Source organism: Channa argus, chromosome 14 (genome assembly GCF_033026475.1).
Source record: "Channa argus isolate prfri chromosome 14, Channa argus male v1.0, whole genome shotgun sequence".
Classification (NCBI taxonomy): Eukaryota; Metazoa; Chordata; class Actinopteri; order Anabantiformes; family Channidae; genus Channa; species Channa argus.
In genome coordinates, this window is record NC_090210.1 from 11,265,001 (window position 1) to 11,281,139 (window position 16,139).

The following is a 16,139-nucleotide window of genomic DNA, read 5'->3' on the forward strand; positions in this document are numbered from 1 at the left end:
TGAAGAAATGTAGTAAATTCTATATGATTTTATTTTCATATTTTTCCTCAATATAAATTTCTTTGTAAATAAGCCTTGACATTACAGGACAGTAGCAGACATAAAGGGAGCATCAGTCAAACAACATAGCAGATAAAGGGCAAGTTTGTAAGCAATGGCATGTGGAGAATAGCTGTGTTTCAAACATTTCTGACAAAAAAAGAGAACATTTTAGGACAGAAGCCAACATTGCACATCGCTACTTTATAGTTTTGTCACAATTATTATATCTCTTCAACAAACCCATCAAATATTTATAAACAGTAACAGGAAAAATTAAGTCCACAGACAAACTTCTCCGCACTTTCTAAAAGTTATTTTTTCTCAAGTGAAAATTGTCCGAATTTGCACAAATTTCTCAGTATTATTGCATAAACACATCCTTTCATGCACCTTACAAAGTTACAGTTTTAAACTTTCCTCTCCCACATCTTTCCCCCTCACGTTTCTTTCCACTCCCTCATTTACAACACAATTTTCTCTCTCACGCTACATGCAATCCTCCTCTAATCTCCCTTTAACCTGCTGTCCACCTTTCTCACAAGGGGAAGACCAGGAAACCAGAGAAGGTAGAGTACTTCCAGCCTCCCATCAGATTACCTCGCTCCAGTCTGAGATAGGCCTTGTCCCCCTTCTCCATGATCACTAGACCGGCATTAGTAGCAGCTTCTCTGGTCACATCCTGGTCTCCAGCAAAAGCTGAAATCATAGGCCAACCATTTACCATCAGGCTGACCTAAGACATAAGAGACAAAGGGTCTAGAGTTAGCGTGTTGATCCACTGCAAAGCTGTTGCAAACTGTGATAACTGAAGTATTATACCTGAATAGTTTGTCTATTGTAGGCCTTTACAACATGGAAGTTGAAGCTGTACACCCCTCTTCGTGGTGCTACGAAGACACTGCTCTCTTGGTCAAAATGAGTTCCCACATTCACCAAAATCTGATCAGATAGGCAAATTAATGTACGAGAAATATACGAGGTAGGACTGAGAAAAAAACTATGGGCTATTGTCAAAAGATTTAACCATTATACGGCATCCTTCTCCTCACTCCGTGGTCATTCTTTTTGCACATGCATTTAGATCTCAGACTACTTCCAAATTGCTAAGTGATGTTTACATTCCATTTCCAAAAATGTTAAACGTAAAATGTCCTTGAAAATGTAGAATATGCAGCTTATTCCAACAGTCTTGTGACCAGACAGCTGCACCCTGAGTCCAAATGTTTAGTGTTTACCTCGTTAGCATTTTCCCTCCCTGTCAGTACTCCAATGATATATGCATCATTGGCAAAAAACCTCTGCCTACACATTTCTGTTGATAGCGTTCACAGAAGCTGTGTGGGAAACAATCATCAACATCAAGAATCAAGAACAGGGTTTAAAAGCTTAGATGTCACACACTCACATTATCAAAGTAGATGATCATGGTGCGGTTGCTCATGTCTGTGGGTTCATGGTTGGTCTGACGACTGGCAGAGAAGGCCACTCGACCAGAGCCGGAGCGCACAGACATACCCAGGGCATTACCAGCGGGCTCAGATGAAGGAGTGGAGTCACATACAACCAAGCATTTCCCTTCAAGGATGATGGGTTCAGTGTCATTCTGGCCCCATGACCCTAAGGGCCCCCATAACAGGAGCACACCCAGGAGTATTGGGATGTCAGAGTGGACTGACAAGGGATACATGACTGACCCAAGGATGTTTAGTTGAAAACCTCTTTAGAAATATTTGCTTTATTATAAGAAGTGTCACTCTGGACAATTTAAAGTGTAAATAAACATGCTATTGTGAAAGTAATGTTTCTGTGTCCACTTCTCCCTCAGACTTTGGAGACGTTTGGAGTAATACTAATTCTAATTATAACGTTTACCCAGTTTTAGCACTCACTAAACAGCAATAAACAACAATAAAGACAACAGATGGGTCTCAGAATTAAATTACACACAAACGAAACTCACGGTAGTTTACTGCCCATAGCTGTCAGGCTTTTTCTTTCAGTTTTTGTTTTTTTTTTGTTTTTTTTGCTGGCTTTCTAGTTTTTCCCCCTCAAATCCCAAAGCTGTATAGTATCCTACGTGCTGGGTCGGTAGGGGCCAGAATCACAGACACGGCAAAAAAAATATGCTTGGTCCTTTCAAGTTGATTTCTTCAGAAAGAAATAAGACAAGAGGGCAGAGGAGACGTAGCTGGGGAAAAGAGAGAAAAGGGGGGTACAACAAAGTGAGCGAAGATCCAAGCTTAGACTTTAAGTGGAGAATCAGGCGATATTAATGATGCTGAGGAGAAGTGAGGGGACAAAAAAATAGATGAGGTAAGATTCTGGAGAGGTGACAAGGGAAGGACGCAGGACCCAGAAGGGAGTGAGAAAGAGATAGGGAGTGGGGGAACAACTCCACTGAGTGACCATCTGTCTTCCCTCCACAACGCAGCTCTACATGCTTTCCCTCAAACAGCTCATACACTTGTTTTCTCACTTGTGCTATTGTTCACACTTATCACATGCATACACAGTGGCTATACATAACAGATCTCACTTTATTTAGTTCCAAGATCAACACTTTGTCTGTTGCTTCATAGAAAGCAGACAATAAGTTTGTCTTTAAAGTCATTTTTACCTTTAAAAGTAAAAAGTGAACCTTTTATTAGCAGAAGATTATCAAAACATATCATTCATGCCCTTAATGAAACATGTTTAATTACACAAACAAATTGCACGTTTTCCTTGCAGAAAAGTTAACATCAATGCAACATAACCTGTTAGTAACATTAAAAACTGTGTTTTAAATTGACCTGACTACTGTTTAACCTGCAGAGTACAACCTTAGTATTTTAAGTAAATAGAAAATAAAAATCACCTGTTTCCATCTGAACAGTCGTCCATATCAGGTTAAAACAATTTTTTCCTCCCAGCTTAAGTAGCATGATATGGCCAAAAATCCTCCTTCTCTTGCTCCTCTATCACATTTTTTCACAGCATTGCAGTTAGTCTGAGCGTAACCAAGCCAGAGTGTGTGCTGATCCCTCTCTCTCTTCCTCTCTCTTAGCCACGGCCCCTTTTCCGTCTGCTTCTTTCTCACCCTCTGTGTTTCATCCACCCACTCACCTTTACAGTGAAATAAGAAAAATGGAGAGATAATTGGGTATCTGAGGGGCTTCAAAGAGAAAAGTTAGTGTGTGAATGACAGTTGTTTTTCTTTTTTTCTTTAATATCCAATCAAATCAGTGATACCTTCTTGTTTGTCTTCGAGCTGAGTTAAAAAGAATCAAGGCAGGTTTTGCTCCATCATATGAATAAAAAACCTCCAATTACATCTCCAGTGTTTCCTGTAGTTAAGTAACTTCTTTTGTCTGACACATTAGCAAATATAAAGCTGAGTTATTGTAGAGGTAGGCTTGTGTCTTGTGGTCCAAAAATGATCCACTCCATATTTCGTTGTATGAAAACTGTGAACATTTATTGAATTCCACATTCCACAATTGAGCTGATAACAAAGTTTTCTCAAAATAATTCCACAAAACACGGTATGAAGCCGTGTACCTCCAAACTTTCCACTACTACTTTGTAATACCAATATCTATACCTTGTAGTTCCAATAGCTGTAAACAAAACCTTGTTTACCAAACAACTGACTAGGCAAATTTCAAAGGCAAAAATATCAAAGGCCGTTATGTGATGTCATCGATGACATCTTCATACTTTAGTACATGCACAGCAACCACAGAAAAACAAAACAGAACAAACACAGAGAAAACTCCCATTGATCATACAGTAATACTTTTATTACCAGCCGATTTTCTCCTATTTCTAAGGGGGGACTAAATATTTTAAACACTGTGACATAGAGATTAAAAGCACCTTAAAGCAGAGTCTCCACAATGAGCACAGAGCTAGCTAAATCAATATTTGACAATAACAGTTTCAACAAAATACGAATGTGACCTCATGAATATAGCTTTGTGGGGGCTGTTGTATTAGACCGCTCCCTTCGTTTTATCTTGTTGTCCCTAATAAACTGGAAACCTGCTACATAATTTTATTGGACAGACACTTGCTTTGATGCAATGAAAATGAGGGAATGAAAAGCACATAACAATAACAATGACAATAAAAACCCATTCATGTAATTTTCCAGGTGAGTTTTAATCTTTTCTCAAATCAATATGTACTTGTTTTCATATATCAATGCTCCATTCTCCCGTCTCTCTGGAGATATTGCACATGTCTGGGATGTTTGAGATGTGGAAAATAAATAAACACCATGTCCAGAGATGACTTTATCCTTGCACCTCAGACTTTGATGATAGAGATACGGCTGTTGAGCTCAGCCTTGTAGAGCCCGAAGCCCAGGCATACGGGCTGAGAGAACGTGGTGGAGAAAGTGTGAAGATGGACCAGGTTGTTAGAAGGTCCCACCTCAGAGAAAGTGATGGTGCCTGCTCCATAGTCCATAGCTATGGCAACTCGGTTACCAATCATTTGGTAGGTGAGGCGGATCTTTCTGCGGTTGTGCCAGGCAGCCAGCTTCCTGTCACGTTGCTGCGTCACGCTCCATGATACCTGAGAGAGGGAGATTCAACACAAGCACTGTATAAACTGAAGAGCTTAGCTGCTAGAATGTCAATTTTTATAAATTTGAATTGAACATAAATTGCTGGCTCCACAGGTATGAAGTTGTCATAAAAAAAATTGAGCTGCTTTAGAAAACAGAAGGAAGACTGTTGAATACCACAAAACAGGAAGACATCACTGTTACACTTTCTCCACACCCAACTAGGTGGCACACATTTTACCTTATTGTTCCCAAAGGCATTCCCCTCTTTTCCCTTCCGTCCAATGCTTCTATAGCAGATGCCAATGTCCCAGAATCCCTCAGCTTCCAGCTCCCAGTAATGAGTCCCAGAAGAGAAAGTCTGGACGGTGAGAACCTGCGGCCAGTGGTCGAAACGTTCGGGGTGAGAAGCGCAGGGCAGGCGGTTTTTAACCCGCATCGCAGAACGAAGGTCATCGGAGATGCTCAAAAGAGGATGAGCAGTGTTTGTGTCCAGAGTCAAAGGACTGGTTACTGTCAGTGAGAGAAAAATAAACAATTTTGAAAAAAAAGTTTAGTTGCTTGGGTTAAAATACTTGAGTTGAGTTTTGAAGGTTAAGAACCTATAGTGTGCCACTGCTGTGTTTGAATAAGAAATTATTTCAAGAGATTCCAACGTATCTAAAAAGAGTCGCAGAAGACGTACTCCAACCGTGTGAACGATTTCTGTTTTCAAAATTTTACTTAAATGATAGTACCAAAGTATTCTCTGAGAAAGATAAAATGGCAGAATATTTGTTTTTAATGACTCTGATTTGAATACATTCTAATTATTGATGCATCACTTTAATGTTGCAGCTGGTAACGATGGAGCTTATTTTAACAACCTTGTTTTTGTTTTGATGACTTTATGTGTAAAATATAATGATTATAATTTCAATTTTATTACATTTCAATTATATAATGAGGTGAAAGCCACAATATAAATCAAAATGATGTCAAATGCCAAAATACCTTTTTACAATCTTTAATGGAATAGTTCCTAAGAAATTGAAGAAATAAACAAATAAGAATATTATTGAAATTTACATTGAGTTTAGGATGCAGATCTTTATGCCGCTCTAATATCTGCCCCAAAAATATGAAGCTAAGCAGTTTATTTAGTTTATCGTCAAACTGGACACAGTGTGACCCACTTGCCACTCACAGAGCTCCCTTTTGAGTTCACTAAGACAGCGGAGGGTGGCTGTGATGAACTCTCGATACTTGCTCTCAATGTCCTCCAAGATATGCTTCCTGTCCAGGCTTATGGCATCGGGGATGAAAAGTGGGTGGTTTAGGTCGGCTAGTAGCCTGTAATATAGACGCACAGCACATGTAACATATAATATTAAACATATAATATTATCTGGTGTTAAGAAATGACAATATACTGTAGATACTGTTAGAGGGTTGGATGATGAAATAACTTTTATTCTTGCTATCTCCTACATTAATACTCACAAAAACATAACACGCATTAAGAATCTAAATGTATTCTGTACATCAACACATCTAAAGATATATCTTTAAACAGTGTAAATGTTCTTTACTCCTGAACTTACTTTGTGTCATCTGACTGAAAGGCCTGAGGAAAGAAGAGTCAAGGACGTCCAAGAGAAAATATAAGTTTTAAATATAAAAGTATTCAATCACAGAAAGAATTCAAAATATCCATGTGAAATACTCAGCTGGATTAGAAAGAAAATAAATGGGTTAAACTTTCACTTACAATATATAGTATAACTAAGTCCATTTGTGGCAATAGCTGTATATATTTTATTGAACAGTTCTGTATCATCTTTTTCCCATAATGTATTAGTTTTGGCAATATAAATAATAGAACTTGTGGTAAACATCTTCAAGGCTCTGCTGCAATCTAAAGCTTCTTTTACTCTGTTAAAGCACTAACAGGCTGGCACTAACTGTTGGATGACAGCATTCTCTGTGAATTCAATTTGCAAACACCAACGACATTTTCACCTGCGTAAAACACGATGCAGACAATAATTCTGAGGCTTTGTGAACAGTATGTAAGTAGCAGTATAATACAGTGGTTTGTCACTACAATCATTTTACACAAATGAGGCGCCAATGAAGAACATCTTATATATATAAGGCCTTTCTTGCCTATCATCATACAACAGCCAACACATTTAACAGTACAGTACACATCATCATCATTTAAAAACTAAACATCTTAGTAAATGGCTTTAACCTTTGTTCTTTACTTTTAAGAACCAAACTATGAAAAATAACAAGGAAGATTAAATCCACAAAGTTACTGGCTTCCTATTCATTTCAATTTGATATGGGCGATCATTAGCCTACAGTCTCAAATTGACTGATCTTCTCCAGAGTTCAATCTGACTGAACTTTGACGGTAAAATCATGACATTTTGATAATTAATCTACGATTTTGTGAACTGCTGTTGTTCTGCTAGCTATACTTCCTAGCTTTTTTACAACCCTAGCATATATCATATCTTAATCAATATGAAGTTTTTGCCAGGCATTTGCTGATTGCAAACAGATGTGGTTCTGAGGGCACCGTATGAGCAAAATCTACAACCCCCATTCAAAAAACTTGGGACGTTGTGTAAAATGTAAATAAAACCGAATGCAATGATTTGCAAATGTCACCACCCCATATTGTATTCAGAATAGAGCATAAACAACATATCAGATGTTAAAACTGAGACATTTTACTGTTTCATGGAAAATGTTTGCTCATTTTGAATTCGGTGGCAGCAACAAATCTCAAAAAAGTTGGAACAGGGGCAACAAATGGCTGGAAAAGTAACTGCTGCAAGGAAAAAACAAATGGAGGAGCCTTTGACAATGAATTAGGTTAATTGGCAACAAGTCAGTTACATGACTGGTTATAGAAGGAGCATTTCAGAGAGGCAGAACCTCTCAAATGTAAAAATGGGCAGAGGTTCACCAATCTGTGTAAAACTGCGTCTAAAAATTGTAGAACTATTTAAAAAATGTTCCTCAATGTAAAATTGTGTATCATTTGAAGATCCCACCATCTTCTATATAATATCAAAATTTTTTTTTCGAAAATCAGGAGGAATCTCCTTGGGCAATGGAGAATGCTGAAGGTCAAAACTGGATGTGCGAGTGAACACAATCCAAAAATGCAGCTGTGTTCTCTGGGCCAAAGCAAAATGGTCTCACCAAAATATTATCTGTGGTCCGATAAATCAAAATTTGAAATAGTTTTTGGAAAACATGGGGGCTTTGTCCTGTGGACTAAAGAGGAGAGGGACCATACAGTTCAAAAGCCTGCATTTCTGATGGTGTGGGGGTTGCATTAGTGCCTCTGGCGTGGGGAGCTTACACATCTGGAAAGGCACCATCAATGCTGAAAAGTACATAGAGCTTTTAGAGCAACATATGCTCCCATCCAGACAATTTCTCTTTCAGGGAAGGTCTTGGATATTGCAGCAAGACAATTCTATTGACAACTGAACTGGCCTGTCTGCAGTCCAGACCTTTTTACCAAACATTTGGTGCATCATCAATGAAAAATCTGGCAACAAAGGAGCAGGACTGTAGAGCAGCTAGAATCATGCATCAGACAAGAATAGGACAACATTCCCCTCCTGAACTCCAGCAACTGTTCTCCTCACTTCCCAGACATTAACAGACAGTTGTTAAAAGAAAAGGGGATGCTACACAATAGTAAAGATCACTATGTTCCAACATTTTTGATATGTGTTGCTGCAATCAAATTTTAAATTAGCTCATATTTTCCACCAAAGGATAAAATATCTCAATTTCAACAACTTCTATTGAGATTAAAGTATGGGTTGCTGAGATTTGCGAATCATTGCATTTTGTTTTTATATAGGTTTTACACATCGTCCCAACTTTTTTGAATTGGGGTTTTTTGAATTGAGGATTTTGCTCTTACGGTGCCCTCAGAACCACATCTGTTTGTTTGTGAAGTCACAAATTCACTGCTATTTTGATGATTTTATAAATCATAGCAAACATGTTGCAGTCAGGAAATGGCTGGCAACAACTTAACATTGCTTAAGATATGAATAACCATTTAAGCTAATCACTTCCTAGTCAGTAGAGGCCTTTATTTATAAGAATGAACGGTTCTTACAGTATCTGTTGTCTACAGCTGCCTATGTTAATCTTCTTCTGTAATTCATTAAATTCCATCTGAAGAACACACGTTAGTCTATTTTAGAGATGCCACATCAGAGAGCCGCTCCATTACAGACAGCTGTCCTTTCTATTTATCTTTATGTAATCATGTGGAAGTGACACCAAACTGCTACAAAGCAACTCAATATTATGCCACAAACATAAGGCTGGTCCAACTATGTTAGGTTGTTTGAATATAATTTCCCTAAGAAGTCTCTTCCTTCTGTTTTTGAGGACATAATGTGTCACAGTGACTGGTACAGATGCTTCAAAGTGATGAGAGCAGTGATGTTGCTGGCTTGGAGTTAATTTTTTAATTACCGCACTCTCCGATTTATATTCCATCACAGTCAGCCGTCTTCCACTTTGCCCTGCTGCAACTACATGAACCAAAATAGAAGTTGAGCTTAAAGACACCCACACAGGACCTATTGTTTAGCCCTTGTCATTACACTTGCGTGGTTAAAAGTATGAAGTGAAAAGAAAATTCAAAGAACGTTGCACACTGATCCATGCTGCCAGCAAAACTAGAAATGTTGATTTTCAAGAAGATTTGGCTTGAAATATTCTTAAATTAAATTGTACCAGTAGTAACTGTATCATACAAATACGACAAGGCACTGGTGCTGTGAAGCAGAGTGTCTGTTCAGCAAGTCTTACCCAGATTAGCAGAAAAGGGTCTGTCTCTGCCAGCAGAGATGCCAGGTATTGGTGGATGCTTAGGATCTGGCACAGATCGTCCCTCACTTTGGAACAGTCCTCATGCACACGATCAGTGACCTGCTGTCTCTCTCTCTTGGTGATCTCCCTCAGGGCCACCACCAGCTTCATCACCTGGACCTGCAGCTCTGAGCCCAGCCTTTCCACCTGGGTGTCATCCTTTTTCAGAGAGTCCTGCAACCAGGAATGTAGAAATGAGGCTAGATGAATGACTGATACATAATTAAACTAGTGTTACTGATACATTTGAAAAAAATAACCCTTTAAGGTCAGAACAACAAAAAAACAGAACATCTTTTACTGAGGCAGTCATTATGTTGCCATATTATTGTCCTTTCAGGTTTTTCCTGTGAGTTCAGGGTCGCCACAGCAGATCATTGTCCGCATATTGATTTGGTTGAGTTTACATGTCGGATGCCCTTCCTGACGCAACCCTCCTCAATTTCTACCGGGCTTGGACCAGCACTCCACAGCTAGGGAGGGGAATGGGATGTTGGGGGTTCAGTGTCTTGCCCAGAGACACTTCGACATATAGCCTGGGATTGACCCACTAACCCTGTGGTCCATAGACCACTGCCTTACCAACTGAGCTACAGCCGCCCCTAGTCATTATGTTGCATTGTTTAAAGTTTTTACTCACCTCCATATTGGAATCAATATTCTCATGCTCTTTGAGGATTCGCTCTCCATCCTTTAACTTTTCCTCTGCTTTTCTGAGCAGCGTCCGGAGAATGACCTGTGGACTCACACAGACAGTATTACAGCAACCACTCACAAGTGGACTAATATTAAAACATGAACACATTACTGTCTTCCAGCTCACCTTCAGATCCTCTTCCACTTGTCTCAGCGCTTTCACTTTGTGCTCAACATGACCTCCTTCCAGCAGACAGTCAGCGCACACATACACCCTCTCGTCTGCACAATAGTAGCGGAATATCTCTGTGTGTGTGGGGCACCTTCGCTGGGAGAGGTCTGCCAGGGGATCTACCAACAGGTGGGTGCTAAATGCCGGCCTTTCCAGATGGGGCTGAAGGTGTGTGGGACACAGCGACACCTCACACCTCAGGCAGGTCTTGATTGCCAACGGTGGCTGCCCTTCCTCTGCATCAGGGGGGCAGCAATCACACAACACTTCACCATGCTCCACCTGGCACTGCGGGCAGGTAAAGCGTCCTTTGCACTCACCCTGGCGACTCCAAGCTTCACGGATGCAGGTGGGGCAGAAGCTGTGGCCACAGGGCAAGGGGTGGGCTTTGCTAAAAGTGTCTCTGCACACTGAGCAGGTCAGCTCCTCCTCCATAGATGCCATTGTAATACTAAGAAAAAGGACCCAGGTGTCTCTGTGTGTCTTACAAGGCTACTAACTAAATGGTGGAGTTATACAGAGGAAACAATCAATAACACAGATTAGATTTCACCGACAATCGGATAGCACTCAAGAATTGTACATGCTGGGAAACTATGACCAAACGTAATGCTATGGTCCTGTTGTGCACAAGCTACAGGCTGCTGTTAAACACAGCATAAACACAGCATAAGACACAGCTAGTTTAGAATGGATGGCACTGAGAATGTCTTATTTTATTTTAACTGTGCGCTTAAACCAGTAAACCTGTCTACTAGGCCTTTGCCTACTGTGTTCTATAAATAGAGTACTCAAAAATGTAACCACAATTACAGAGTGTACAAAAATAACAGAGAGGCCTCATGTTCACATGTAAGTCAGTTCATCAGTACAATAAACCTTGTGACCTACAAATGCCATAAAGTTTGACTGAACTACACAAATGTTTACTGGGCGCAGTTTGATTAAATATAAGCGTACAATGCATTTAGTAAACCATTTACAGTGGTAAATATACAATCATTTGCAGAAAACCACAGCTAGTGTAAAGCGGTCTTAACACTAACCCTAAATTTAATTAAATCCAAGCTGTTGCCACGGAGGGTTCAGGAGATCATCCCTAACAGCTCGTTTTAGCCTGGCTTACTCTACACGTGTTCTGCTTTTACACACTGTTAATGGTCAACTCATCTAAATTATATGAACATTTCCAGTAAATCTCTCGACTACAGATACAATGTTCGATTTCTTACCTGTTGGCGTGCTGGTGTTTGCAGACTGTGGCCATAACTGTGAGGTAACTGTGAGGGCTGTGTGCGGTCAGTAGGTTCACTGTTAATCCCAGCAGATCAGCCCCCTCTACAAACACACACAGACACCACCACCACCTGTTGTGTGCTTCAACCATGCCACTGGACTCACAGAGGTCCAGATGGGGTGGGTGGGAACATAGGTAAAATCCTAAGTACCTTTATAGTAAACAGTGTTAATGTCTTTACCATTAAGGTCACAGCTCAAACATTTGCATATGTTTCTCAGAAGGCTTGGAAGAAGAAACCTCAGTACAAGTGACTGGGTGACTCAGAAGAGAAACACAAAGTAAAAGTACTTAAGATAAAAGTACTGAGTGTGATTATTGGTACTGTGATTTATGTATTTATCTGTTAACAATCTTTCATTTGCCAGTTCATTAGGTTGACTTTGCTAAAATTAACATGGTTATAAACATTGGTTCAATCAAAATTCTGTGTTTCTAGGATAAGGAGAGATGCAAAGTTGGCAGCAAAACAACTTATCAAGAGTCAGTGAAGCTCAGTGTTCAGTAAATTAAAAGCTCTAAAATGGCCTATAGTATGTATCTAACAAAAGGTCAGGACTCATTAAAGATTGACTCTGTAAACAGTTGGAAACACAGTAAGACTCAGTTAGGTAGTACACAGATGAGGGAAACACCTGGTGAAGACACGTCAACGATGAGACACCCTCTACCATGATGAAACCATGGAGCTGGTGCTGATTTAGAGCGTGGCACCCTGTTCACTCCTCTCTGCTGGTTGCCGACATGTATATTGTCTTGGAGAATGGTAGGAGGGGGAATAGCTTCTCCTGGTCACCCACCTCGGTGATACAGGATATAATCCATATAATGCATATAGGGGCCTTGTTTTTGTTTATTAACACTAATCCAAATGAGACCTGACTCTCTGAAAACATCAAGATCGAATGTGTCCTCATCAAATGGGCAACAAATGCCAATTCTTAATTTCTCAGTGCTAAAGCTCCTCGCTATCAAATACCATATTGTAGTGGGCTGGGTAATATTCCACGTTGGAATAAGTCTGCCTGGTTTACTTTTTTTTTTTTTTTTTTACTAAAGACAGGCAGAGCTGCTTCAGTCTATGCCATAAACCTGTTCATATCAGGCTTTGTCCAGATTGAGGTCACACCTGTCTTCATCATAAGTAGGTGTGTTGATTGCATTTCCCAACTCTTCATTAAAACCTGTCACATCACGTAACTCTTTGTCTGCTTTGACACACAAGAGACCCATTAAGAGCATTTCCTTGCTTCAAAAAGCCACCGATCCACCAGAGCATTTCAGGACAGGCTAATGCACACTTAAGAGGCTGCCTAATTAATTTAACAAGTATTTTGAAAAAGCAACTGTATTGCACTCGTTGTATAATGGCTAGGAGTGAATTATCTTAAGCCAATTGGAATTTCTACACTGCAATGAATTGTAGAATTTACAGTAATTACCGAGCAAAAGGTTGCCAACAAAGTCTTGTAATATTTGCATTTAATTAGAATTACAGTATACAATGCAACCGCAAGGGGGCACAAGCCAGTGTCTTCTTGTGCCAGTCCCAAGTCTGGATAAATGCAGAGGGTTGTGGCAGGAAGGGCATCCGACGTAAAACACATGCCAAATCAAACATGCGAATCGTGACAAAGGCTTCCATACCGGATCGGTCGGGGCCCGGGTTAACAACGACCGCCACCGGTGCTGTTGACCTACAGGGTACCGGTGGAAATTGGACTACTGTTGGTCGAAGACGAAGAAGAAGAGGAGGAAGGTGTGTTCGTAGGCAGAGAGAGAAGAGGAAAGCTAAGAATGTAGGACTGACAGTAGGGACTTTGAATGTTGGTACTATGACAGGGAAGGCTAGGGAGTTGATCGACATGATGCAGAGAAGGAAGGTGGACATACTGTGTGTCCAGGAGACCAGGTGGAAAGGTAGCAAGGCTAGAAGCTTAGGAGCAGGGTTCAAGTTGTTTTACCATGGGTCAGATAGGAAGAGAAATGGAGTAGGAGTTATATTGAAAGAGGATTTTGTGAGGAATGTTCTAGAGGTGAAAAGAGTATCAGACAGGTTGATGAGCCTGAAGCTGGAAGTTGAAGGGGTGATGTTCAATGTTGTGAGTGGTTATGCCCCACAGGTAGGATGTGAGTTAGAAGAGAAGGAGAAATTCTGGAGTGAGTTAGATGAAGTGATGCAGAGCATCCCCAGAGGTGAGAGAGTTGTCATTGGTGCAGATTTCAATGGGCATGTAGGTGAAGGGAACAGAGGTGATGAGACTGTTATGGGCAGGTTTGGTGTTCAGGACAGGAACGCAGAAGGTCAGATGGTGGTTGACTTTGCAAAGAGAATGGAAATGGCTGTAGTAAACACTTTCTTTCAGAAGAGGCAGGAACATAGGGTGACGTACAAGAGCGGAGGGAGAAGCACTCAGGTAGACTACATCTTATGTAGACGTTGTAATCTGAAAGAGATCAGTGACTGTAAAGCATTGGTAGGGGAGAGTGTAGCCAGACAACACAGGATGGTGGTGTGCAAAATGATGCTGGTGGTGAGGAAGATAAGGAGGACTAAGGCAGAGCAGAGGACGAAGTGGTGGAAGTTGAAAAAGGAAGAATGTCGTTTAGTTTTCAGGGAGGAGCTGAGACAGACTCTGGGTGGTTTGGAGGTGCTTCCAGATGACTGGACTACTACAGCTAATTTGATCAGGGAGACAGGTAGGAGGGTACTCGGTGTGTCATCTGGAAAGAGGAAAGCGGACAAGGAGACTTGGTGGTGGAACGAGGCAGTTCAGGAGTGTATACAGAGAAAGAGGTTAGCTAAGAAGAAGTGGGACACTGAGAGGACTGAAGAGAGTAGACAGGAGTACAGGGAGATACAGCGTAAGGTGAAGATAGAGGTGGCAAAGGCCAAACAAAGAGCATATGAGGACTTGTATGCTAGGTTGGACACTAAAGAGGGAGAGGTGGATTTGTACAGGTTGGCCAGACAAAGAGATAGAGATGGAAAGGATGTGCAGCAGGTTAGGGTGATTAAAGATAAGGATGGAAATGTATTGACAGGTGCCAGTAGTGTGATGGGAAGATGGAAGGAGTACTTTGAAGAGTTGATGAACGAGGAAAATGAAAGGGAACGAAGAGTAGAAGAGGTGACTGTTGTGAAGCAGGAAGTAGCAAAGATTAGTAAGAGTGAAGTGAGGAGGACATTGAAGAGGATGAAGAGTGGAAAGGCAGTTGGTCCTGATGACATACCTGTGGAGGTATGGAAGTGTCTAGGAGAGGTGGCAGTAGAGTTTTTGACTAGTTTGTTTAACAAGATCTTGGAGAGTGAGAGGATGCCAGAGGACTGGAGGAAAAGTGTACTGGTACCAATTTTTAAGAACAAGGGAGATGCGCAGAGCTGTGGCAACTACAGAGGAATAAAGCTGATGAGTCACACAATGAAGTTGTGGGAAAGAGTAGTGGAAGCTCGGCTAAGGGCAGAGGTGAACATTTGTGAGCAGCAATATGGTTTCATGCCTAGAAAGAGTACAACAGATGCAGTATTTGCTTTGAGGACGCTGATGGAGAAGTACAGAGAGGGTCATAGGGAGTTGCATTGTGTCTTCGTAGATTTAGAAAAAGCGTATGACAGGGTGCCGAGAGAGGAGCTGTGGTATTGTATGAGGACGTCTGGAGTGGCAGAGAAGTATGTTAGAGTGGTGCAGGACATGTATGAGAGCTGTAAGACAGTGGTGAGGTGTGCTGTAGGTGTGACAGAGGAGTTCAAGGTGGAGGTGGGTCTGCATCAAGGATCGGCTTTGAGCCCCTTCTTGTTTGCTCTGGTGATGGACAGACTGACAGATGAGGTTAGACAAGAATCTCCCTGGACTATGATGTTTGCAGATGACATTGTTATTTGTAGTGAGAGCAGGGAGCAGGTGGAGGAAAATCTAGAGAAGTGGAGGTCTGCTCTGGAAAACAGAGGAATGAAGCTTAGCCGCAGCAAGACAGAATACATGTGTGTGAATGAGAGGGACCCAGGTGGAACGGTGAGGTTACAGGGAGCAGAGGTGAAGAAGGTGCAGGACTTTAAGTATTTAGGGTCAACGGTTCAGAGCAACGGTGAGTGTGGAAAAGAGGTGAAGAGGCGAGTGCAGGCAGGTTGGAACGGGTGGAGAAAAGTGTCAGGTGTGTTGTGTGATAAAAGAGTATCAGCGAGAATGAAAGGAAAGGTGTTCAAGACGGTGGTGAGACCAGCAATGTTGTTCGGCTTAGAGACTGTTGCACTGAAGAAAAGACAGGAGGCAGAGCTGGAGGTTGCAGAGCTTAAGATGTTGAGGTTCTCTTTGGGAGTGACGAGGATGGACAGGATCAGGAATGAGTACATCAGAGGGACAGCTCATGTTAGATGTTTTGGAGATAAAGTCAGAGAGGCCAGATTGAGGTGGTTTGGACATGTTCAGAGGAGAAACTGTGAATATATCGGTAGAAGGATGCTGAGGTTGGAGCTG

General features: G+C 41.1%; 2 protein-coding genes across 3 annotated transcripts; both read right to left on the reverse strand.

Moving 5' to 3' along the window:
- Window positions 1-13: 13 nt before the first annotated feature.
- cbln12 (cerebellin 12) lies at window positions 14-3,097 on the reverse strand. Of its 2 annotated transcripts, none has more exons than XM_067475596.1 (4): window positions 2,900-3,097; window positions 1,448-2,190; window positions 862-981; window positions 14-775 (listed from the first exon to the last, which is right to left on the reverse strand). In XM_067475596.1, the coding sequence occupies exons 2-4, from the start codon at window positions 1,727-1,729 to the stop codon at window positions 578-580; spliced, it is 600 nt and encodes a 199-aa protein (XP_067331697.1). In that variant the 5' UTR covers window positions 1,730-2,190; window positions 2,900-3,097; the 3' UTR covers window positions 14-577. The 2 variants fall into 2 exon arrangements, with proteins under 2 accessions (XP_067331697.1, XP_067331696.1); XM_067475595.1 differs by having other exon boundaries at window positions 1,448-2,230.
- Window positions 3,098-3,587: 490 nt separating this feature from the next.
- On the reverse strand, window positions 3,588-14,024 carry trim110 (tripartite motif containing 110). The gene is made up of 7 exons (XM_067474589.1): window positions 10,323-14,024; window positions 10,140-10,235; window positions 9,440-9,673; window positions 6,178-6,200; window positions 5,781-5,926; window positions 4,836-5,107; window positions 3,588-4,602 (listed from the first exon to the last, which is right to left on the reverse strand). The coding sequence occupies exons 1-7, from the start codon at window positions 10,809-10,811 to the stop codon at window positions 4,333-4,335; spliced, it is 1,530 nt and encodes a 509-aa protein (XP_067330690.1). The 5' UTR covers window positions 10,812-14,024; the 3' UTR covers window positions 3,588-4,332.
- Between the last annotated feature and the right edge of the window lie 2,115 nt (window positions 14,025-16,139).